The 26,785-nt window shown below is 40.7% G+C and overlaps 1 protein-coding gene across 1 annotated transcript in view; it reads right to left on the minus strand.

The window, feature by feature from the left end:
* Window positions 1-26,785, minus strand: part of SAE1 (SUMO1 activating enzyme subunit 1) — a 90,318-nt gene that overhangs the window by 14,503 nt on the left and 49,030 nt on the right. Inside the window, exons 6-7 of the mRNA XM_089652012.1 lie at window positions 21,054-21,159; window positions 284-428 (exon numbers count right to left, since the gene is read on the minus strand). Coding sequence (XP_089508138.1) covers window positions 284-428; window positions 21,054-21,159 — 251 coding nt within the window. The remainder of the gene's footprint in view (window positions 1-283; window positions 429-21,053; window positions 21,160-26,785) is intronic.

Here is a 26,785-nt window from a genome sequence, read left to right on the forward strand (position 1 = left end):
TATATTTGTTCCAATACATACAAAGGGAATAAACATGTGTATAGCAAAACATGTGTTAATGCAATACCTTTTTTGTGTGAAATACTTGATTTTCAGGAAAAATATCAAGGGTGCCAACAATTTCGGCCATGACTGTATGTTTTGAGTCAATTGTGATCAAGCTCTTACTGTTTTATGATTGACATTTATGCAAACAAAGCATGGCAACAATGTTGTATCACGTTTTGTAATGAACGTTCAATTATAATAAAAATAAAAAAATCCAAAAAAATATCAAAATTACCTAGCAAAGTCTTCTTCCAGGTGATCAGGGTTAACACTCATGGAATCCAGCAGATCATTGCGAATCTGCAGCAAGAGATCACAGTCTTCCTGAAATGTGCTGGGCTGCGGGTCTCTCCCCTTGTCAGTACGGAACTTCATTATTACTGTGGAGAGAGGAGATTTATCAGTGCTACACTCAATTTATGAATAGGAGGAAATCAAATGATACCAGACACGAAACATTATGTGGTTCATTCCTTCCCCACCTCTACAGCTATTCTGTGTATCACTGACAGGGAGTTAAAGAAAAATTTAATTGTTTTTATATCCTATGAACACGTTAAAAAAACAAAACAAAACTTCCAGCCAGGTGTCAGTAAAAGACTGGACACGTTACAGTTGTAGTGTTCATTACTGAAGCCACAGGAAGACGAAACCAAACTAACACTTCACTTTGAAATTCACGCCAGACTAGGGTGGAACATGTGAAGTGTACCAGTCAATAAGTCAAGATCAGCAGATTGCGGGTGGAAAGTCAGTCTCCTGCAGTCTCAGAACAGCTGTCCACCTGTACCTCCCATACAGGCAAACAGTTACCGAAGTCCAGGAAGAATCAAACTCATAGTGCTCACCAGTGCCTTTGCATTTCATTACGGCACTTGCAATTCATTTATTCACAGACCTGTGTGAATAAATAACGTGGCTGTGTGAGTGGAGCACTGTACAGCTGTTCGATTTTTAAAATTGTGACAGTGGGTACAGGCAGGTGCTTAAGTAACATGTTACACCCTAAATAGAGGTGTAACATGTTACAAAAGGTGAACTTGTCTTTTAAAAAAAAAAAAAACACTGCTTATACAGGCGTTCACTGTTTAAGCCTGTAAACACACCTCTATGTTAGCCTATTTAGTGATATATACACATAGGTTTTTACAGGCATACTTTAAGAGGAGCCTTTACAGGCAGAAATAAAAACCTGCCAAAAAAAGGTGCATTCAGACAGGAGCTTATGAGCATAACTTACATGCACATGTGCATAAATGTATTCCAATGGCCAAAATAAATTAATATCCTGACCAGTAAAGTATTTATGCTCAACGCCATACCCGCATACTTGAGACATTTTTTTTTCTGCATAAACGTTCTGGTAGGAAAAAAAAAAAGAAATATAGCATAAATTCATATGCCCATGCATGAGGTGGCAAACTTTTGTAAGCCAGATGAATAATATAAATAAACAAATTTAAAAAGAGCAAATGAAAAAAAAATTTAAGATGACTTGCACAAATAAACCTCAGTGAGTATTAAAAATCAAGAATGATGGCAGAATACTTCAAATGAGCAGCAGAACAGGATCTTTGCTGGAAGTAAGCTGCCACAAGTCTGTGTACAAAAGATAGACCTACTGCAAAAGGGGCCTACTCAATATTAGGTGGGTGGTCAAAATGTTATGGCTGATCAGTGCGTATCTCAATCTTTATTTTCCCAAAGAAATTGAGAATTTCCAAGAATGCACAGAGATAAAACAGATATATGAAATTCATTATTAACTATTCATTGGTGTATATTATAATTGTCTATATTTTATAATAAAAATTGATGTTTTTTAAGCATAGTTGATTTATATAAAGTGGAAGAGGGTAAGCGACCTTGTTAGGTTTGTCCTAGTATCTATTGTTATTGGACCAAGAGTGAAGGAAAATGCCGGAACTGCATCATCGAATGACCGGAAGTGACGTACGGCTCAGCATTCCCGGCCTCACCGGCCACCACAACACCTCACAGGGACCTGGTCTGCCACCCACTGTGGCAGCCCTCTCTGGACAAAAACCTGCAGAAGAATGGATCTCCATACCCTCTCCCAAGCACCATAACCCCCATAGGAACACTGCCCCAGTATAAGGAGTTCTACAGTCAGGAAACAGCGCTACCTAGGACGGAGGCCTGACAGCAAAACAAAAAGCTTGAGGTAATCCTGTCTGGCCCGGAGAAAACAAATACTGATGAACCCTGGACTTGCGCCTAGTTTTAGGCTAATGTGGATCTGTATTTCCTGTGCTAGGTGGGAGGAGCCTCTTTCAAGCCATCCTGGTAGACAACTGGTGAAAGTCTACCAATTAGGACACATGTTGTGGTGATAACTAAGGGGAGGTCTCTCACTATGGAGAGATTATCTCTTACTTCCTTTGCTGTGTCTATGGGACAGGAAGTGAAGGTAAATCTACATAAACAAAACAAATTAATGCAAGTCTAAACCTAAAAACACAGATAGTATTGCAGCTTACAGGTCCCTTCGATGTGGTGACTGCTTTAGCAGTTTTCTTTTTACACACTTTTTTCTCTTCTTTTAACCTGGTAATCCTGCCATTAACACACTTCCTGTTCTGCAGTGACAACCATAGTGAGAAGTGTTATCCTAAGACAAGGAGTGTATAAGGATCACATAACACCTCTTCTGTATAACAGTGAGCGCGGTTTTGGGGTCCATGTAGATAGCAGGGAACAATGCTAACTGGTAACAGTCCACAGGTGGAGAGTACAGGAAGTTATCAGCTCACTAGATTTCTGTCTGAACAGCCAGCTATTTTTTGCACTTGTTGAACAGATAAATATACAGTTAAATTGTTTTATAACAAACCAAAAAGGGAGCAAATAAAGCAAATTTATTGTTAGAGTTTACATAACCTTGTCTACGCTTTAAATAAAAAAAAAAGAAAAAAAGTGGGCTTTGGATGCATGGTAATGCAGTCTCCTCACCCCGATAATAGTTTGCATTCTAACTTAGAACTGGAATGCTATGTGATGCAGGCTGCAAAAATAAGAAAAAAAAACGTAAGGGTTGGCAGGAAGGACACAGCAGCATTGCTGTCTGTATAAGCTTTGGCTCACATACAGTATGTGCATGTGGTGCTGCTGCAGATCTGCAAGAAAATCCGTGCAGCCGCACCACCCGAACAGAGGGAATCGGACCTGTGGGTGGGTGCCATTAGTTCTAATGGCACACCGCCCGTACTGGACAACGGAACCGTACTGGGAACCGAAGTTCCCGTGCAGGCTGCATTTTTAGAAGTGCAGGGACTTCTTCCCTGCGTGTCAAGGGGCATGGGAGTCCATTCAAATGAATGGGCTCTCGTGCCCATGCAAAATGCGGCCGCATTTACCAGGGGTAAGTGATTTCCTGGCTGCAGGTAGAACCTCCTTTTCTTTTGTAACCCGCTTCTATTTACCACCCTTGGTGGAACTCGAATGATGAAGACATTGAGATATGTAACCTCTCCCCAATTCCTAGCGTCACTGCATAGAGAATGGTGAAAACAGGTTGCAAGCCTCAATGCACCAATGAAGGGCTCCTTTGATGATCTGGCCAGAAAAAGAAGATGATTGCGTCAGAGAATTGTTGTTAGTGTTACTAAACCCGCAACAGTAAAATCAGTCTGTATATGTAGTAAAGCATGCTTGTTATACTGACTGTGGAACCTAAGAGGTTAACCAGTCGCATTGTTTAAAAAGGCTGTTTGATCCCGCCTTCTCTGATCCTCCCCTTCTACTGTCTCCAATCTATCTGCTGATAGTACAAAGCTCTAGGAGTTACTCTGCACATGCTCAGCCTAGTGTGCATTGCTAGAGACTGCTATATACTGCTGATGAGAAGAATTTAGCAGTTTATATTTTACTAAAATAATTGCATTTCCATGTTCTGCGTACTGTGGGAGACCAGGTATAGTGAATGCAGGATCCTGGGTTTAGCAACACTTTAAGCAGAGCATAGCAACTCTCTCTGCATGTAGCATCAGTGTGAACTTAGCCTGACCTTATAATCTAGATGGCTGTTTTCAGTGTCTCTCTAGATAGATATAGTGCAATAGGAGATAAAAGGAATATAACTAGCTGATATACAGAGTTGTGTTTCACATCAGCTGTATAACGTGTATATACAGTACTGATTTCTGAATGTACATAATGCTGTATAGCAGGGGACGCCAAACTTTCTAAGAGCCAGTTTACTGTCCTTCAGGCTTTACGAAGGTCTGGCCTGTGGCCAATTGGAGTAAAAAATGCTCCGCTATCAGTTGGCATAAACAATGCCCCATCATTGGCTCTAATGGGGGGGAAAATAAGACCCCACTGTTGGTATCAATGGGAAGAGAAGTGCCATTGATGGTGTCAACAGGAGGAATGGTGTTCTATCATTGGCATCAGTTGGTGGAATAGTACCCCAAGGGCCAGATAAAGGCAAGCAAAGGGCCACATTCAGCCCCTGGGCTGCAGTTTGGAGACTACTGCTGCATAGAATGAGACATGAATACTATTGGCTGTTACAATATACAGTACCTTTAAAAATAATCCTACCCCTTGAAATTGTCCACATTTTGTCATGTTACAACCAAAAACAATTGTATTTTATTGGGATTTTATGTGATAGGCCAACACAAAATTTTTTACAAATAAATATGTGAACAGTGTGGCGTGGATTTGTATTCAGCCCCCCTGAGTCAATACTTAGTAGAACCACCTTTCGCTGCAATTGCAGCTGCAAGTCTTTTTGGATATGTCCCTATCAGCTCACTCTAGAGCAGTGGTTCTCAACCTGTGGGTCGCGACCCCTTTGGGGGTCGAACGACCCTTTCACAGGGGTCCCCTAAGACCATCAGAAAACACATATTTCCGATGTGTAAAGAGCAGCTGCTGCGTTGAAAGCAGCTGCTGTGTTGAAAGCAGCTGCTGTGTTGAAAGCAGCAGTATTGGAGGTAAAAACGACACTCATGAATTATAATTACTGGGTAAATAATTTTATGGTTGGGGGTCACCACAACATGAGGAACTGTATTAATGGGTCACGGCATTAGGAAGGTTGAGAACCACTGCTCTAGAGTGACATTTTTGCCCATTCTACTTTGCAAAATAGCTCAAGCTCTGTCAGATTGGATGGAGAGTGTCTGAAGTCTTGCCACCGATTCTCAATTGGATTTAGGTCTAGACTTTTACTGGGCCATTCTAACACATGAATATGCTTTGATTTAAACCATTCCATTGTAGCTCTGGCTGTATGTTTAGGGTCATTGTCCTACTGGAAGGTGAACTTCCACCCCAGTCTCAAGTCTTTTGCCGACTAACAGGTTTTCTTCTAAGATTGCCCTGTATTTGGCTCCATCCATCTTCCCATCAACTCTGGCCAGCTTCCCTGTCCCTGCTGAAGAAAAGCATCCTCACAAAATGATGTTGCCACCACCGTGTTTCACGGTGAGGATAATATGTTCAGGGTGATGTGCAGTACTAGTTTTCCACCACACATAGCATTTTGCTTTTAGGCCAAAAAGTTCAATTTTGGTCTCATCTGAACCTTCTTCCACATGTTTGCTGTGTCCCCTACATGGCTTCTCGTAAACTGCAAAATGGGACTTCTTTTGGCTTTCTTTCAACAATGGCTTTCTTCTTGCAATTCTTCCATAAAGGCCAGATTTGTGGAGTGCACAACTAATAGTTGTCCTGTGGACAGATTCTCCGACCTGAGCTGTGGATCTCTGCCTCTCTGATTAATGCTCTCCTTACCCAGCCTGTCAGTTAAGGTGGATGGCCATGTCCTAGAGGTTTGCAGTTTTGCCATACGCTTTCCATTTTCGGATGATGGATTGAACAGTGCTCTGTGAGATGTTCAAAGCTTGGGATATATATATATATATATTTATTTCTATAGCTCTATATAGCTATATTTATTTTTTTGTTATAACCTAGCCTTGCTTGAAATTTCCCCACAATTTTATCCCTGACCTGTCTGGTGTGTTCCTTGACTGTTTGTTCACTAATGTTCTCTAACAAACTCTGAGGGCTTCACAGAACAGCTGTATTTATACTAAGATTAATTTACACACAGGTGGACTCTACTTATTAGGTGACTTCTGAAAGCAATTGGTTCCACTAGATTTTAGTTACAGGTATCAGAATAAAGGGGGCTGAATGCAAATGCACGCCACACTTTTCAGATACTTATTTGTAAAAAATTTTGGAAACCATTTATTTTCCTTCCACTTGACAATTATGTGCCACTTTGCGTTGGTCTATCACATATAATCCCAAGAAAATACATTTACATTTTTGGTTGTAACATGACAAAATGTGACACGTTTTAAGGGGTATGAATACTTTTTCAAGGTATTGCACATAGCGGTGTCATATTAGCCATAATGTAGCTGGCTCCCAACTATTTGGAGCTAGGTCCTAGATTGTGGGAAGATATGTCCAAGCCTGTTCCAGACAAAGACAAGCCTTTACAGCCCAGTAATAGATGTTTATCACATGCAGAAGTTTTTCAGAATAAGGAAAAATATTTCCACAAATGACATTTGACCACTCTCTTGTCCACTGCGGAGGTATAAAATTTTGTCATGCATGCTGTACATATTTATTGGCTGAGACAGAACATAGTGCTGTGTACAACTGGAAAACAGAGAGAACATTCTTACCACCTGCTAAATAAGAGAAGAGACATGTGACACATATAGGAAAGAGATATCTATGGCCACTCTGGGCGTTTATAGTATCACGAGCGAGACTAGCTGTGGTCAAGAATCATTCACCCAAGTCTCCACTGGATAAGACATATTTTCATCAGTTTTAGCTTCTGTGTCTCAAAGCAATGCAGATAAGCTCTGATCACTTTGATTCCCGATTAGATCTAGACCACAAAGCTGACCTGCTCTGATGACTAACGTCTGGCTCATGCCTACACTCTACTTCAGACTAGTTTTTAAATCTGACTAGGACACAACTGACCTATTGCTTTAACAGTTGTAGTATACAGCCATAAAACTGTAAAGATAATAAGGATAGATGGGTCAAGACATTTTAGATGAGAAAGCCATCACAAAACCAAGACTACCAGTTGATGAAGTAAACATTGTTTGAAGACACAGTCTTCTCAATTCTCTTTCCTGCACTGCCCCCCACTGGACATGTGGAAAAAAGCAACACAGCATGTGATGACAGATACTACCAAAGTGTTAACGTGAGTTGAGCATAATGCAGCACCAAGACTAAAAATATTACTCTAAACTACATACTTGATCAGGTTTAAATCAAAATTATACCTGTATATGCAATAGTTAAAAAAAACAAAACAGATTAAACATAAATCTAAATTATTCCTTACTGGCAAATTTAATATAGTAGGAACTATGACTTAAGCTGGCCATACATGTGTAGATTTTTAGACAAGTATGTTCGTAAGAAAAGTCGTATGAAAATCTTTGCACATCTGATGAATGGACAAATGTAGTTTGAAAATGGTCTTTTTCTTTTAACATTCGATTTTAAAATAAAGTAATTTCTGAAAGATAACCACATACACTGCCAAAAAATTTGTTTGATCAAGAAAATTGTTCCTTCCTACCCCTTTGAATTTTCCAGTCACTGCTGTTGAAAACGAACATCAATTTAACACCACTAATGACTGGAAAATCAAACGAATGTTCTTGAAACGAAAATCTATACGTGTATGGCCAACTTAAGTCTTGTAAGGGCGTGTACTTACTAGATAAGGGTCAAAAATTATGTTAGGATTGCAAACTCTGCTTATGCTCATGTTTCTCAACGTATGAATATGGAAGTATTCCACAGTCAAAACATGAGAGAAGAAAGCTGAAAGTTTAGGTGTTTGGCCAACTTAATCTGCTTTGTGGTGGTGTACCTTTGTGGTGTGCAGCGGTATCCATTCTTTACTGTGGATGTCTATGGCACAATCAGATTGTAAAAGAATTTGCTTTTGTCCTAAAGGCCCTTTCACACTCATGCGTTTTGTCTGCATTTTTCCCTGCTAAAAATGCAATAAAAATATTTCTCTTTAATTCCTATGGACTCTCCACATTAATCTACTGCGAGTGCAGTAGTGCATATTGAAAAGTCCTGCATGCTGCATCTCAAAAAAGCAGCTCCCCATTGAAATAAATGGAAAACATGTCAAAAATTTGTCAAAAAAGCATCAAGTTTGTGGTTTTGGTGTCACATGTTCATGTTTAACAGGTACATGCCAACCAGAAAACGCACTGAAAACACAGAAAATGCATGTGCATTTTTAACGCTCCCCCCATGGAGCAGAATGGAAACAACCAAAAGTCAATTTGTTGACAACTGACAAGCTGCAAAGATTTGGCCTAGCTGTAGTTCAGATCAAGAAAAAAATTTCACAAACACAAAAAAAACAAAAAAACAAAAAACTTTCCATAAATTGTAATATTACTTCCTGATTCTTTCCTTGACTTCACTGGCAAAATACATATACAAAATGGCGGATAATATACAGTAATAACTGATCTTCTAGACCCAAGAAATGCACATGCACTAGGCAGGATATGTGGATAAAAACTGAAGTGTAAAGGATTATTTGATAAAAAGTAAGAACAACATGCCAGTACTAAAGGAGATTATTTTTAAGAAAGTATTTTAAGTTTTCTTACAAACCAGATTCGCTCTCAGATTTGGAAAGTCTGGGCTGAAATTCTTTAAACTGCTCTCTAATGTCTATGGTAGCCTTAGGAATCTATATAACAATCCTTAGTGGTGATATCTTAGCATCTCAGATTAAAGTTTACATATAGTAAGGAAAGACTACTTTACATCTTTTTCGGCAGCCTGTTAGTCAGCACATTACCTCCAGCCACTTCCCAGGTTTTATTGCCTGGCACCAAAATCTACTTTATTCCTGTTGTGGAAGCCAAAGTAGGCAACCACCCCATATTTTAACCTGTAATGACTTTTCACATTCCTGACATTCACACCGGGGCCAAACAATATTCATTGCTGGAGAACAAGTAAAATCCCTGGTCAGGAATCAGATCCAAAGCAAATAAAGTAGAAGTGTAGACTGGCAGGGAGTGGTGGCATCTGTTCCTTAGCTTCCCCTAAGGCTGAGGCAACAGACCCAAAAATAACACCGGTTTTCTCTGGCTTGTCTTCCAAAAGGGGCAGGTCCTGGCCTGGTAGCAGGTGCACAAATGTGCTGAACTCTGCTCCCCATCTCAACTCACATTATACAGCAGAGAGACAAATTATGCACAGTGCTTAGGTAAAGGCCTAAAGTTAAAAAAAAACCAAAAAATAAAAAAAAACAAAACAAAAAAAAAAAACCAAACACACAACTTCATCTACAAGTTCAATAACCGCAAACACAACCCACACAATTTTGAGCACATAAATATAACTATTAGGCTGCCTCATTCATATGGATGTACATAAGCGTGTGTGTGGCCATGTTTTGCCTGCATGGGATACACAGGTGTTCCGTATGCATCTGTCTGATTCAGGTCAACTGGGATACATAAGATTTTCCCAATTTGGCATCCGTGTGGAAAAGGGTATGTGTCCCCAAATGCAAACAGTGCGGGTTTGGGAACACGCAACCACATGGATGTCAACTGAGAGCAGTGGCTGTGTCTTTGCAGCTGCTGTGACCCAACTGAAGTAAATGGGACTGCCTGCATGTTATAATGTACAAGCATCTGTGCATGCCATGTGGGCAAAACATGGCCCTCACATCTCTTCAACACCACACACAAAGATTGTGACTTCCACGCTTTTGTATTGTATACAGAGGGAAAGGGTAAGAACCTGCTTTACTATAATCTGGGGCTCCATTAGAAATAATTTTTCTGCAGTTTCTATCGCCTTGACAATGGTTACACCAAAAAATAAAAAACAAAACATAAACGTACAACAGCAAAGAAGGTAGTAGTGTAGTCTTTCCCCTTTTTCTGCTAAAAACAGAATTTTTATCTCTACTTGTGTTCATATTGGAGATTTACTTCAACATCCTTTTTGGTGCAATGGACATCAGCAGGACAGGACGTGGGGGTGGGGTAAGAATTTTCTCTAAAATAATAGATGGGAAATCTAACCAAATCTGTTACTTGAATAGGAAATTGAAGCAATTATATATAGAAGAAAATGCATAAGGTAGAGGTTGCTGATAGTAAAGCCAATATGGTAAACAATTCAACCTAAAAGATACAGACAACTATAAATAAATCTTGATTTTTGTTGTACAAATCAAGCATTTATTTATTTCAGGTACTTGTATCGCGCTGTCAATTTACACAGCGCTTTACATATATATTGTACATTCACATCAGTTCCTAACCCTCAAGGAGCGTACAATCTAAGGTCCCTAACTCACATTCATACATACACATACTAGGGCCAATTTAGATAGGATTCAATTCACCTACCAGCATGTCTTTGGAGTGTGGGAGGAAACCCACGCAGGCACAGGAAGAGCATGCAAACTCCAGGCAGGTGGTGCTGTGGCTGAAATTCGAACCAACGATCCTAGTACTGCCAGGCGGAAGTGCTAACCTTTTAGCCACTGTGCTGCCCTTCACTATGCAACTCTGGGTCTCCCTATTGGTCCAAGCTCAGGCTGAAAGATTTCCAAGGGTTAGCTCATACATCTAACTTGGATATAAACCTGTTTTTAGATGTGTTGGCTGCGCATCTGTTTTCTTGGGTTTTTTTTTGTTTTTGTTTTTTTAGTCGTCCCCCCCCCCCCCCCCTTCATTTTCACCTGGTGATCCAGCCAATAGGTCTGTTATTTTTCAACCTAACAGATCAAGCTGTCCAGACAAACGAGCAATTAGGAGGCTTTAGAGCAGGGGTACTTGACCTGTGGCCCTCGACCTCAAACTAGGCAAGCGCATTCCCAGGGTTGGTAACCCGTTGATTGTGATCTGGGCTTGTGGCCCCACCATCCCAGAGCACCAAAGTGCATAGAGCCGGCTTTGTGGTTGGGGGCAGTAAAACCCTATTGTCAAGACATGTTTTTAGCACATCCCCCCCAACCACTGGTGTAGCATCAGGGGTCACAATGGCGACCTTGCCCCAAAAGCTCCAGGGGGCCTGTGCGGCCTCCTTGTCACATTTTGTTTTACATTTGGACAGAAGGTTTGACATATACAGGAACCAATCCTCTCAATTTTCTTCCTGCAACAACTGAAATCTAGCTTCTCCTCCTCTCCTTACTGCCGACATTCAGCAGCTACAAGAGGAAAAAGTTCATTATACTACTCAAAATTTAAAAACAAAATTGAAATTCTGAACCATTTAATTTCATTGTGGCCCATGACCATTTACCAAATCACTTAAGTGGTCTTTTGCTCTTCAAAAGGTTGAGCACCTGAGTTTAGGAAGCTTTGTTTCAATGCTGAAACAAAGCGCTGTATACAATTTGTAGCTGAGGATACATACAGTATTCTACAGCGCACACAGAGGGCACATCTAGTAGTGAAGGTACACAATTGCTTGGACCAGTTTGGTCTAAACAAACTATGGGACCTTCACTAAAACACGGAAATCAGCTGTAAGAGCCAAGATAAAAAAATACACCACAATAACCAATACCAATCAGGACAATTGCAATTAAGTTACCGAGAAGACATAACATTGTACTTGGAAATCAGAAGCAGGCAGCAACATTGCCAGAAGTGTGTGTAGAGGGCAGTCCACCACATCTGAAAAAAAACATAACATAAAGCTGTGCAAGAGAACATGGCAACAATGAGTCCTCTGACCATAATAGCAACCACTGTGTAAGACGACCGATCCGCAACAATGAATATGCTGAGGTCATCAACTCCTGCCACATAGTTAAAATATTCTAAAAGTGAAGATAGATCCTTCAGCAGAAATATACTAATGTGCATGAGTGTCAGGAAAAGTGCATATACAAAGACTGAGAGGAATGCAGGTCACAGGATAACTAATAGCAGAGCAGGTGTACACCACACCCAAGGAGAAAGTGGAGCAGTATGGACACCCTCAGGCTCTCTTTCACTGCCCAGTTGTTGCACGGGGGTGGGGAGTGGGCCTGAAACTCATGCAGCAGGAAGGAAGTTGTACAAGTATGGGTCATTATTAGAAAGTTAAAACATATTTGCCATAATGATCCAAATCTTGGGTGGACAAATGAGGATGTTAACATACCAATAAAGTTACACTCAGGAATAAAAGTAAAAAGGAAATCAAGGCCCAATCATGAGTTTAGTGTGTGTATAATGATGTCCAATCCAAGATATATCACCGTGTTCAGACAGACAGGACATTTTAAATGTCACCAACAGAAGGCAATTTTTCAAGGCCACTAAATGGACTACTGCTTGAGTAACAGGCCCTTGGTGGCCTTGCAGTGTTTCCTTTTGCAGACATTAACCACTTCATGTCCGGACACTTACCCCCTTCCTGTCTAGGCCAATTTTCAGTGCTGTCACACTTTGAATGGCAATTGCACAGTCATGCAACACTGTACCCATATGAATTTTTTAGCATTTGAGACAGATAAAACTTTATTTTAGTGGTATTTATTCACCACTGGGATTTTTATTTTTTTTTTCTATATAAATGAAAAAGTCCAAACATTTAGAAAAACGTGTTTTTCTTATAAAATTTTGGAAATAAATAATCTTTCTTCATAAATCTTGGCCAAAATATATTCAGATCTTTTTAGTAAAAAAAAAATATAACCCAAATTAGTTTATAACCAAAAATTATAATTTTTCAAAAAATGTTTTTTTACACTATATATATCTATATATATATATTTTTTTAACATACTATCACCCTAGCAGTACAGTGTCACCATAGTGACACTGTACTACTTGTGGGGGGGGGGGGGTGATGATTTTTTTTTTTTTTTTACACTGATTGGTTTTATACCCATAAAGGCTGTAAAAGCAATAATTTCTCCTTCTCTCTGGATGCATTCTTGTAGCCACTGAGAAATACTGTGTGAGCTGTGATTGGTCACAGCTGATCACATGGTACAAGGCTGTTGTGAATAGCCTTGTACCATGTGATCTCTGTGATAATTCACAGATTTCACACGTAGTAAGCAATGATGTCAGAAGTGACATCTTGCTTACTATTCATGTGATCAGTGATTTGCCAATCGGTGATCACATGATCAGGACCTCACACAGAGGTCGTACAGTGATCGGTGTTCCACTGTGTCCTCCGGACACAGCGGGCACCAGATCGTGGTGCCGCGCGCTCCCACGGAGAGCACAGTCCAAAATTGCGGGCACACAAAATTTATGAACGGGAACCCGTCCCTGCACGCCCCCGCCCGGCCGTTTATATACATTGGCCGGACGGGAAGTGGTTAAAGCTGCTCTCCAATACCCCACCGCCCCCCCAAAAAAAAAAAAAAAATTAGAAAGTCAGTAGCTACAAGTGGTGTAGCTGCTGACTTAATACAAGGACACTTACCTGTCCAACAATCCAGCGCTGACTTCACCCGAGCCAATTCTTCAATCAGCTTCGGGTCCAGGGAGCTGGCAGGAAGCCTTGCAGCTTCACAGCTGGTTTCCCAGTGCGCATACACGAGCTGCAGTTTGCTTTGTGAATAGACCTGTTGTCTTCTGGGATCTGTGATGTGTCCCAGAAAACTGTGTGGGAAAGGGGGGTGGGGGGCAACTTCCACTTTGGATCACAGAGGCGATCTGACCGGAGGTGGAAGCTGGTTCCTGTCAAAACCAACCACTTGCTATAGGGGTACTCGTGTGGGCTCAATCCCAGATCTGGATTAAAGTCACAAATCAAGCAAGGCATCTTAACAATGCAAGACACTTTGGTTAAAAATGCCTGTAATCCAGTATTACAAATATATATCCCTTTACTTTAGAAACTTATACAGTGAGGATGATGCAGTATATCCCACTTACAACAATCAATGTCAAAGTTATAAGTCCAAATACTAATAAGAAACTTGAAAATACAGCTACGATTCAGAATAAAAAATTAAATGGGTTTGAAAAATGTATGAAAAAAAGAAAAAAGTCAAATAACTAGTAACTCCGGAACGGAGATGGAATGGTATCAATTTTTCATGTGTTAATAAACAAAACTGCCAGACAGCAATAAGCTTTGGTCGCAGATTTGTTCTGTTGCACTATACCTTTGGATTATACCGGTCAACATAATAAGGTTAGTTTGGACTAGGTTGAGGTTGGGGGTCAGTGAATGACAGTTATTGGGTGCAATATTTTTACTTTTCGTAAGTGTGGCAAAACAGCAAGGGAGTTGTTACTGATGTTAAAATCTTTACCATGAAAAACAAGTACATAGATATACTTGCATATCCATACATTTAGGGCACAGGAGGAGAAGAAAAAAAAAAAAGGTCTCTGCATAAACGTGAACAAGCCATAAGGGCAGACGGAAAACAATTGTATTCATTGTGTCCTGTTCACACCTAGATGATGCCTACAGGTCAGATGAGATGCAGAAATTTTCAACATGTCTGCATTATTCTGTCCTATACCACAGCTGACCCGCAGCTTCATTTCTTCCTTCGTTTTTGTGGTGCATAGGAATGAATGACATGTCACCACTGACACAAAGTAAAAGAAAAAAAAAAAAAGTGCCTTTTTAAAAAACCAAAACAGACAGGCAGTTTTACCATGCAGGAAGCATGAACCATCTTTAAAAGCTAAAGCTGACTGCAGTGGTTAAAATTAAAAGAGAAATATGGGTTTGCAAAAAAACAAGCAAGCATACTCCCCTAGGTGGATGCAGAAATCCAATCTGCCCCCCATGCTTCTAAGACTGAGAACTGAGTGATCAAAGGCCACTGATGGTGGTGGGAGCAACTGGCTCAGGCTCTAAGCAAGTCACAAAGAGGCGGAGCCAGCTGCCGACCATATGGTCAGGATCTTTTCAGAGCCTGGACCGGCTTTGTGATGTCAGCCGATAGTGGGCTTTAGAGAACTGTCGGCTGAAAATGGATCACAGGTGGAAAACTAACTGCATCCATAGGAGAAGTCCTCCTTTAGACCTAGTTCACACCATACATGCAGAAAAAAAACTGACGTGCAGATTTCACTTGTAGAGACATCAGTTTACATAAGTTTTTATACAAGCTTCAATGTGTTGTACACATGTTGCAGATTCCTGCACAGAAAAAAATCTGCACATGATACTAGTGTTGTGGTGTGAACAGGACACAAAAGAACAACTGATTTTGTGGTGCCCTTGCAGAACGCGTGCAGAAAAAAAAAAAATGACATCTCTGCACCATGGTGTGAACGAGCCCTTTAAGTGAACCTAACACACCAATTTGAATTGGTGGCTTACTGACCATTTCACTAGTGATATTTATTGTAAAATAGTGGAATAACTTTCACATTTCCAGAAAGTAAAAAACTCACTTGTAAGCCTCATTCACAATTACCACATGCTAGTCCTCTTGCCACCCTAAGTTTACCTGTGCATAGAAGCTGTGGTAAGCACTTTAACCACTCCTTCGCTCATGTCAAAGCCTTCTAGCAACCCCTCCAGGTAACAAAATTTACAACATACGTGTTAAAATAAACATACAAAAAAAAAAAAAGTTATCTACTTTTACATCACTTATCCCTCATTTCCCCATTGGAAATTTATGTTAAACAATAAAAAAACAAAACAAAATTCCAGCAAGTCAGATACTGAAGAATGTCATTGTATCCAGGCAGACTAAACAGACAGATTTCTGAAGGCAAAATTAATTTTTTACTAAGTTTTCACAGCTGCTTTCTATAGATTGTTAGAGATTTGACAGAGAGAGCATTAAAGAGAATACAACAGCCTTTACGCACAGGTACTGTTATATAGGATATTAAGATGAACGGCAGAGTTTAGGTTAATCCCAATATACTAAAGTTAATCTATTGCACTGTCCAATACAGGTCCACTTTAATCAAAATAAAGTACCATATACAAAGAGTGAAGTTAATGTTCCAAAAAAAAGCAAAAAAAAAAAAAAAAGCTGGGCAGCACAGTGGCTAAATGGTTAGCACTAGTACTAGGGTCGTTGGTTCGAATCCCAGCCATGGCACCACCTGCCTGGAGTTTGCATGTTCTCCCTGTGCCTGCGTGGGTTTCCTCCGTGGGTACTCCAGTTTCCTCCCACACTCGAAAGACATACTGGTAGATTAATTGGATCCCGTCTAAATTGGCCCTAGTATGTGTATGGATAATTTTAAGTTAGGGACCTTAAATTGTACGCCCCTTGAGGGTTAGGGACTGATATGAATGTGCAATATATATGTAAAGCGCTGTGTAAATTGACAGCGCTATATAAGTAGCTGTAATAAATAATAAATTCATGTAGCTAATGATTTCATGATTGCACATGCAACCCGTTTACCTGCATTGCACCCAGAATGCATTTTTAGCACCATTGATTTACAACAAAATGTACAGTATGTCCATTCAATGTGACTACTTGCAAGGTCCCAATGCCTATACTAGTAATACACATGGGAAGTCTGCCACTAAGCAAGCAATAGACATTTTAAGTCAGAAGCAGCATGGCTGCCACTGAATTACAGTGATCTCAAAAGCTTGGCAGGAAAACACCAAAATTATTTCCAGGGTCTGATCAACTAATTTGTCATGGCAGCCTTCACAGCTTCAGCAACAAACAGCATTGTTACTAGGTTATATTTGAAAATGTAAACAGCTTTGCCATTACGAATTGTAGAAATTTTTTTTTTTTTTAGTAAAGTTGGTTTCCACCAGCATCAGCGTTCTACGAATATGTAATGCACAATATCAGTTCAGCCTGGGAAAAGTACAGAATGGGGTCAGTATCATGAAAGACAGGCAGACAGGAGCATTATAATCCCTTGTATCAAGGTTCCAGATCACACCCACCATCAAGCAGTACAATACTGTCTACTGCCCGTTACTCCATGACAGCTACATACCAGCTTCCAGAGAAAGCAAAAATGCGTCTCCCTTATATTGTAAAGCGCTGCGCAAACTGTTGGTGCTATATAAATCCTGTATAATAATAATAATAATAATAATAATAATAATAAATGCAGGGTTCCAAAAGCAAGCACTTTTTTTCACTTCTCCTTTCTGATCATTTCCATCAATCAATAATGTTCTTGCCTGGTAGCTAAACCAAGGCACGCAGGCAGCAAGTCACAAGAGGGCCAACACAACAGCTTCCAACAGCGGAAGGGACTATTGACAGATTTTTTCCAAATAGCAAGCAACTTCGTCTTCACTAAGACAACGTAGTGGCCACTCTACATGAGAGTACCAAGCCACTCCTGGCTTAGTTAAGGGACAAATACACTATATTGCCAAAACTATTTGGACACTCCTCCAAATCATTGGATTCAGGTGTTCCAGCGACCTCCATGGCCACATATGTATAAAATCAAGTACCTAGGCATGCAGACTGCTTCTACAAACATTTGTGACACAATGGGTTGCTCATAGGAGCTCAGTGAATTCAAGCGTGGTACTGTGATAGGTTGCCACCTATGCAATAAGTCCATCCGTGAAATTTCCTTGCTACTAAATATTCCGCGGTCAACTGTTAGTGGTATTATAACAAAGTGGAAGCAACTGGGAACAACAGCAACTCAGCCACGAAGTGGTTGCCCACGTAAAATGACAGAGTGGGGTCAGCGCATGCTGAAGCGCACAGTGCTCCTCCCTAAAAAAAAACACCCGTCATCTAAAGAAAGCTTCTAATTTGCGTAATCGTTTGGTTAAGAGCATCATCTCACCACCTATAAAGAATATTTGTTCCATGTTTGATCTGAAAGGTTTCTTTCCCTGTAGGAAATGTAACATTTGTAAAATAACAGCACGAAAAGCAAGGAGGATTGAAAAATTTACATCGCAGTCAACGGGTAGGCAATACAATATAAATACATTTAATACATGTACCACCTCCTTCGTGACTTACCTGCTGGAATGTCCCTGCCAGTTTCAGTATGTGGGTCGTACCACACGACCATTACATATTAGGGTAAGGGAGCATGTGAGGAATATCAAGAAGGGTAAAAAAAGAACACAATTTGTCCAAACATTCAAGGAAGTTCATAAAGGTGATCCCTCCCTGCTGAAATTTTGTGGTATTGACAGGATTGAGGGGCATTGGAGAGCAACTAAAAGTCAGAAACGTTTTGGATTTATAAAATTGACAGAATGAAACCAAGGGGACTAAATGTTGAGTTGGACTTAAATAGTTTCATTTACAATGCCTAAAAAAAGAGGTCAATATGGGTTGATATAGATGAGTGTATTTACCATTTATTGCATATCCTATGTTACATCATCTGTCCCCCTTCAGTTCTCTCTGCCTCCCTCCTCCTTTCCCCTATTTCTGAGGGATGGATACCCCCATGTTTTGGATAGTATACGTTAGTGGTTTTCTTTATTTATTTTAGGGACACAAAGTATATTTAACTATAGTACTGAATTGCACAGAGGACCCTCACCTATGTTGATCAACATCATTTGGATATGGGTTATCTATGTCATGGAAGGGTTAGTTTGGGTCATTTAATATTGGGACAAGGCATCCCCCATTTTCCCCTCTTTGGTTTATTTATAGTTTAGGCTTGATCTATTTGGATCATCCTGAATAGGATGATCATAGGTATCCGCCATATTCCAGGTTATTTATCATTTTCCCCTCTTTTACTCTCAGCCATGTAGGTTATTTTGCATTTATCTACTTTTCCTAGGAAGTTATGCCTATAATGTTATGTGTCTTAGTGTAGTATCTATTCTTTTCATTTTCGGGTGGAATTTCCTATCTCTCCACTAGATGTCAGCAGAGAAGCCAGAGGATAGGTACACTTAATTTAAGTTGGTTCGGCCCCTTTTCATCTATTAGTGGCCGAGATCACTTGTTTGCAGTGTTGATGGGCATCCTTCCCTTTCCTAAGATGGTGACGATTACTTGAGAAGGAAGGAGTCTAAGGGTACATATGGCCAGCCGCAGTATGATGGACGCATCCTTTGAAAATGTCGTGATGACGAAACGCGCCAACAGGTTGTTTTACACGAGGATTCTTCACTTTCATTCTGGGTACATACCACCGCTGGTTTCGGAGCATTGATATCAGGATCCTGGAGCTTAGGAATCTGAGTAAAGCCTTCATTACCTGTCAATCTGGTAAGGTACATGGGTTGACAGGTGTCATACCATTTGGATGTTTCACTGTATGATCACAAGTTAATGTGTGGCATGGCATTGATTCACAGTGTATGAAGGATTGTGTAACCACCTGAGTTTTATAAGTTGTTACCTACTCTGGGGAAGGGTAGGAATTACAGTCACTGGATGTATACATGATCACTGGGGCACTTATTTTGAACACTTTGATGTGTGCACATCACTAGTACTTGCGTTATATTATAAGGATAATGCACTATGTATAGTTTATTTATTTTGAGGTATTAAGAGTGGAAGATGTATCGGTTGAGAAAAATTGAGAATGGGTGGATAAAAAGAAGATTTAACCAGGGTATATGGAGAACCTTGAGAACTTTTTGGGACTTGTATGTTAGACGTTTTCGTGTGTTTTGGACTTCTATTTCACGGCGACCGCTACTCATTATAATCAAGATCTGAAGCTTCCAGGGTGGAAGTATTACTACAGTGGTTTAGGGGTCACAGTATCACTTTAAATTCCACTTAGTGGGGTGTGGTTTATTTACATACCATGATAGGTTGCCACCTGTGCAATAAGTCCATCCATGAAATTTTCTTGCAACTAAATATTCCACGGTCAACTGTTAGTGGTATTATAACAAAGTGGAAGCAACTGGCAACAGCAACTCAGCCACGAAGTGGTAGGCCACGTAAAATGACAGAACAGGGTCAGCGCATGCTGAAACACACAGTGTGTAGAAGTCACCAACTGTCTGCAGAGTCAATAGCTAAAGACCTCCAAACTGTGTGGCCTTCAGATTAGCACAACAGTGCTTCATGTAATGGGTTTTCATGGCCGAGCAGCTGCATCCAAGCCTTACATTACCAAGTGCAATGCAAAGCATCGGATGCATTGATGTAAAGGACAACCACCACTGGACTTTAGAGCAATAGAAATGTGTTCTCTGCAGTGACGAATCATGCTTCTCTGTCTGGCAATTCAGTGGACGTGTCTGGGTTTGGCGGTTGCAAGGAGAACGGTACTTGCCTGACTGCATTGTGCCAAGTGTAAAGTTTGGTGGAAGGGGGAATCATGGAGTAGGGCTGTTTTACAGGGGCTGTGCTTGGCCCCTTATTTCCAGTGAAGGGGACTCTTAAGGCGTCATCATACCAAGACATTTTGCACAATTTCATGCTCCAAACTTTGTGGGAAGTTTGGGGATGGTCCCTTTCTGTTCCAACATGACTGCACACCAGTGCACAAAGCAAGGTCCATAAAGACATGGACGAGCAAGTTTGGGGTGGAGGAACTTTACTGGCCTGCACAGAGTCCTGACCTCAGCTCAACAGAACACCTTTGGGATGAATTAGAGCGGAGACTGAGCCAGGCCTTCTCGTCCAATATCAGTGCCTGACCTCACAAATGCACTTCTGGAAGAATGGTCAAACATTTCCATACACACTCCTAAACCTTGTGGACAGCCCTCCCAGAAGAGTTGAAGCTGTTATAGCTGCAAAGGGTGGGCCGACTCAATATTGAACCCTACAGACTAAGACTGGGATGCCATTAAAGTTCATGTGCGTGGGAAGGCAGACGTCCCAATAATTTTTGCAATATAGCGTTTCTGCCTGCTCATAGCTCCCAGGTGTGATATTATTCCTGCCTACAGGTAACTATTTGCAATAATTACCCATGAAAACCCTGCACGGCTCTTTTGCTCTCTTGTAACTTTTGTATTAAGTGCATATCACCCCAATATCCAAATTTGCCTGGAAGATCAATAAATCTGGCTAGGGTGCACCAACAAATGTTCCAGGATCTGCTCTTACACACAGACCCCTAAGTTTTCTACACAATTCTTACCTTGCAAAAGGAAGAAGTCGGCAGGTGTTTTCTTTAGTACAGCTTTTGCTTTTTCGCTGCTCCAGTCAATTTCAAAAGCGTCCTTCAAGCAGCAGAAGTCTATTTTCTGACAAGGACAAAACAGTAGAAGTTTTGAGTCGCAATGGGAATACAGACTCGGGGAAAAGTTGAACTTACTGTCATTTTAACAACCCGCCTCCCTCCTTTCAGCCCCCACCCCTCCAGCTCTTTAAAACATTTAGACAGCGAGAGGAACATTGATTGGGGCCGTTGCAATGTCACTTGTGGATAATGAGACTGAGTGTTCCAGCTGCTGAGGACATTGTGCTCTACTTTCTCAGAATACTTCTCATGTTTTTTCAACTTTACTCAGGTAGAAATTATATTTTTTTTTTGGAATCTGTAATGGATTCCTAGACAAACCAACAGCACTACACCATTTCTCAGCCCTTTCAAAAACGCATACAAATACCGCCAATGAGCCTTGTCAATATTCCTTTCCATCCCACAAAGTAGTACACAATAATGTGGACCATACACAAAGATTTTGTATTTCGGCTGAACCATCTTTGATGAGTAGCCCTGGTGGTACCATCCTATCCAACATTCTTTGAAAGGAGCCAAGTGGAAAAAATGGTCAGTAGAACAGTGCCTTTATCTAATCATATGCAGGTACTGTTTGGGCATTTTGACAGCTAGCAGGTCTGGCTATCAAAATACAAAAGCTACAGTGGGAGATCCCTCCATATGAGCGGTTTAGAATGGATAGAGTAATCTGAATGTGTGCAGTCAGCTAAAGTCTCACAAGGGCGCAAAGGAAGCACCAGATTTTTGAGTGCCAATGCTGGCTACACACTACCTGTTTAGGGCAGCTAGCTGTACATTAAAAGGCAACAAAACTAATGACTGCAATCTACCACCAAGAGGTTCTTTCAAAACTGTGAAAGTTTCCAAATTGTTAGTGTTTGTCAACGTTGATTATTTCCGTTCATTTTGCAACTTTTAAGCTGGTTGAGACTGCCTGTGTGCGAGTACACATTTTGCCATATTCTGCCTCTTTAAAATGCTGCAAGAAAAGCGGTGAGCCTGCAAGAAAGCCAATCAGCTCCTAAATTCTATTATGGGCTGACAAAGCTGCCTTCACTGCACTGAAATCACAAATAGCGTTGTTGGACTACATAACCCAGCATTTTGTAATCCACTGGAGGGATCCTCAGGCCAGGCCAAGGTGACACACTGCATGGAATTTCAGAACCGTAGAGGCAGGATTACCAGGCCACAAAGCGATATTGGTATGTGCAGCTCAGGGCCTAGATGTCACAATAGGTATTGCACCTCTATGCTGGTAGTACTGGTAACAGCACCAATTGCATCATGTCATTCCTGCAGTCCAAAGAACTACAGAGGCATGTTATGTTAATGATAGTTGTGTGCCCACATTTCAGCTCCTAGTTGAATAGAGAAGTAGAAGTGTTGAAAGACATAAGATGTGGAACAGGAAACAGGACACACTGCTCTACCAGGTAAGTTAAAATAAAACCAAACCGGAATTCTGCTATAAAGTTTGTTGCCTCATGTTTAGGTAGACCAAACCAAACTACGCAGTTTCCCATAAAACAAAGGCACCTCTGTCTTAATAAATATCAGCCCCAGGGCAGTGCGACCTTTGGACTCATATCCTGTAGATTAAAAAAAAAAAAATGATCTAGACCGTCTGAGCATCATGCCCTCCTTTGACATCTGCAAACAACGGGTCTACTTGAAGCAAAAACCAAAACTTCATTTAGTCTGACAATTGCCTGCAGGAGAGCCAGTCCAGACCTGTCTTGTCAGTGTCACAATGAATCCATGGAATGGGGAAAGGTGAGTCTGTGTCAGAACTAATGACACGCTCAAGGGTAAGGTCAAGATTATATAAGTAAAGCTATGTAACAAAATAAGGCTCAAGGGAATTACGTCTGGTCATAGCATTAAGTGGGCTATTAGCTGTCATTAGATCTTGGAATAATGGTAGAAAAACCTGTGATAACCTTTACCCATCAGTGACCCCCACTTGACAGGCTTCACGCTTTCAGAATTGATGGCAGGTTGAGATATATATGAATAGAAGCTTTCATAGGCAGTTTTAAAGGGATGAACAAAAGTATCTTTTAATACTTTTTTTAAAGGAAACTTTCAAGCGAAACTTCACTCTCCCAATCAACAATTATTTTTAATTCTTTTGCTGCTAGCATTTGTAAATACATAGGAAAGTATATCATTTACTTTCTTCAAACCTTTTTCCTAATGCAGAAGTTTTTTTACATCATTGCCCGAGCTGGTCTCAACAAATCACAGCTAGCCATATTGACCTTCCCTCAGCATAGTTTAGAGAGTTGTTCCCAAATCCTGCTGGACTGAACACTGTAGGGCTAGCCTGGAGATAAACCTTGGGCACTGGGTCCCACAACACCTTCCAGAAGTATCCTCTGTTTCATGGACAGCCAGGATGGTTCACCGTTACCTCTCAGCCTCTACTTTTCAGTCTCACCATTGCACCTTAAGCCTCCTCCAGTGTTTTTCCTAATGCCTTTGTATGACATCTACATTGTGGGACTCTCAGATGACCACTTATGCAAATCACAGTTAACATGGGTTCTAGTGGGAATAGCTTCCTGGCTGGGGTTTCTTCAAGGTCCATCCAGACCTTGTATCATCCAATGATGTGAGCTGTTTCCTATCAGTTGCAAAGGGCTGGATGCTTCTCAGCCGTTGAAAAACCACAAATTGGTAGTGTCCTCTTTGCCAAGTTACTCACCCTATTCTATTCTCAAGTTGATTCAGACCCTTCCTCTGTTCCTGTAGCTTAAGTTCCTATGCAGTCACAACAGTTTACTTATGAGAAACAGCTGGTTCTAAGTCTAGTCCAGTCATCTGTGATTGGTTGGGATATCTCTTCCCACCTTCTGGAAGTCCATGTCATGGATGAACCTTTATTCCCTCATCTATATTCTAGCGTTCCAGAACAGGTAGCGATAGATTGCCTCACTGAAAAATAGGGAGGCAGGAGCCAAGTTCAACTTTTGCATATAACTTTTTTTTGCCCATATTCTCAATGTTCTACTGATCATTTTGACATACAGTTCTCTAAACACATGCATAGATCTGTGTTTTTTTGTGTGTTTAAACAAGCATATACTCTTTTCTATAGCCAAGTTTATGTTGCTATTCAGAACAAAGTGATGCTCTCTTGCTAGCCCACCCCCTAAACCCACTTTTATACTCCCATCTCCTGCTGCTGCTTTAGGTAAAGCTGCTGCAAAAATACCCTAAAAAAGCTCCATGTTGGATGGTGCCCAAACTTGCACAGGGTTGATCACGATGTCCTCTATCATGCAACAGTGTTTTTGGCCTAAACACAGCATCGTAGGAGGAGATCACTTGCTCCCCAACACCCAGTAGCAATGAGTATTTTACAGTCAGGGGAGCCCTGCCTTTAAAAAGGGGGAAGTAATTTCTCTTTAACCACTTGATGTCCTTAGGCCGTTTATAAAATGTTCTGGATTAAAAGTAGTTATAACAATATTACGGTTGCGGCCACAAGCTTGACATCAACTTTTTTCAGCTGGTGATCAGGGGGTCTTTACAGCCACCTGATCATATTTGTGGTAGTGAAAAAGGCCGATTACTGCCTCCCTCTGCTGTTGTCTCCAGAAAGACCTGCCACCTGGCCATGTTATTGCATACTTTGAAAAAAAGTTAAACAAAAAAGGAAAGAAAGGCAATCCTGTCCCCTCTGGGCTTTTTCTAGCAAAAAATTCTGCTTTTTAAAGATGTGAAAAATGTTCCGGTGTGGTTAAAGACGGGATGCTAGTCGCATACCTTGATACATAAGAATATAAGGAAAAACCCCCTGCGCTTAAAATGGATAATCCCTACCCTAAAATGCTCACACCCTCCTTTGACCACAAAGTAAATAGATAATCTAAAAACAATGGTGTAGCGTTAATAAATACTAAACAAAAGCATCATTGATGCTTTTGTTTAGTATTTATTTAGTGCTACACCACTAAATACATATGGTATACATAGTTACTTTGGTCCAAGCTGGACAAAAATATAACTACCTGGAAATCCTCTTTAAAAAAACGTGTTTTGATACCCATGTTTGAAATTCGCAATAAGGCTACTTCCACACTAATCCGCCGCAAAAACACATATGCGTTTTTGACATGCTTTCTGCACTTTTTTTAAAGGACATGTGACTATAAACGGCACCAAAAACACTGCTCTGAGGTGTTTTTGAGGCATTTTTAATTGATTTAAATAGGAAGAGGTGCTTTTGAGGCATTTTTTTTTTAGCTGAACAAACATGCTCCAAAGATGCTGCAAGCAGGAGTTTTTACACTGCAATGGAAGCGCCATGCCCCAGTGTGAAAACATACATAGACACACAAACATAGGAAAGCATTTTTCTTGAGCTTTTCAGGTGCTTTTTTTAATGCAAAAAATTCAAAAAAAACTCCTCAGTGTGAAAGTGGGCTATGGATTTAAAAAAAACAAAAAAAAAACCGTAGGTAGCACATGCCGACTAACCGGCGGTACTGATCAGTCAGGAAAAATTAAACAGGCCGGTTTTACAAAAGTCGAATAAATCAATTTGTGTACAACCAGCCTGCCCATGCATGGGTCGAAATTTGTCTACTCAATGCTGAACCGCCTTATGGTCACCTTAAAGCGGAACTACACTGCACCTGAACACCACAAATTGAAAACACTAGTTAAATCATTTATATTATTCAAAGCAAGGCCATCCATCCATCCATCCATGTCTCCATGCTTTATTTTACTTATTTTTCACTTTGAAAAACACCCCCTAGCATTTCTGGCCAAAACACCCCCTAGCATTTCTGGCCATGGCTATCTTGAGTATGGGCAGATTAATCCATCTGCCCTTGGCACAAACATGCAGGCAGAAGGGTATGCTTAGTTGAGAAAACCCCTCCCGAAGACTCGGCTTGGAAACCAGGAAGTCATTGAAGTCATTGAAGAAATGAAGGAAAAAAGAAAAAAAAATGGGGGGGGGGGGGGGGGGGGGGTAGGGGAACTTTAGACTTTTCACCACAGAACTGGAGAGGAGACCCCATCCTCTTAGGACACAAGCAAATAAAGTGAGTCATAGGAGGGGGTTATCCTTGGCAGGTTTACATTTTTGTTTTGTTTACAGTGTCTGGATATATTTAGATAGTTGACATTCTGTGCCTCTCAAAGGATGAGAATGACATACGTATGCTAATGTAATGAACTTAGAGCTAAATTCATTTATACCCCTTACAGTTGCCAGGAGTTAAACATTTTAAGGCGTCTTAAGATATCTGTACCATTACTTGGATCATACTTGGCAGACTTCTCAAAATTATAGCAATTCCTCACCTACAATTCCAAGATGCCTTCATTTAGCTTTAAACAGTTCTGGTTTGCCAAAGTTCCCCAATTCCAGGTCAAATGTGCTTAGCATAACCCTCTATACAGTTTAGCATTCTGCCACACCTGAATACCCCAGGCTGGGCCAATGTTTCACACTAGTGAACATGATACTCTGAGAGACTGCCAGCCTTTTCAAGTGCTCAAGTACCGAGGGAGTTAAGGCTCCGGTGAGACATTAAGCTAAATTGCAAAATGTTCAGACACTATTGTGTTCTTCCCGGCTGTGCATTCGCTCACCAGTAGGGAATAAAAACACACACATCCCC

The sequence above is a fragment of the Staurois parvus genome, unplaced genomic scaffold (assembly GCF_062004578.1).
Source record: "Staurois parvus isolate SC_StPar_1 unplaced genomic scaffold, SC_StPar_1.0 ptg000668l, whole genome shotgun sequence".
Classification (NCBI taxonomy): domain Eukaryota; kingdom Metazoa; phylum Chordata; class Amphibia; order Anura; family Ranidae; genus Staurois; species Staurois parvus.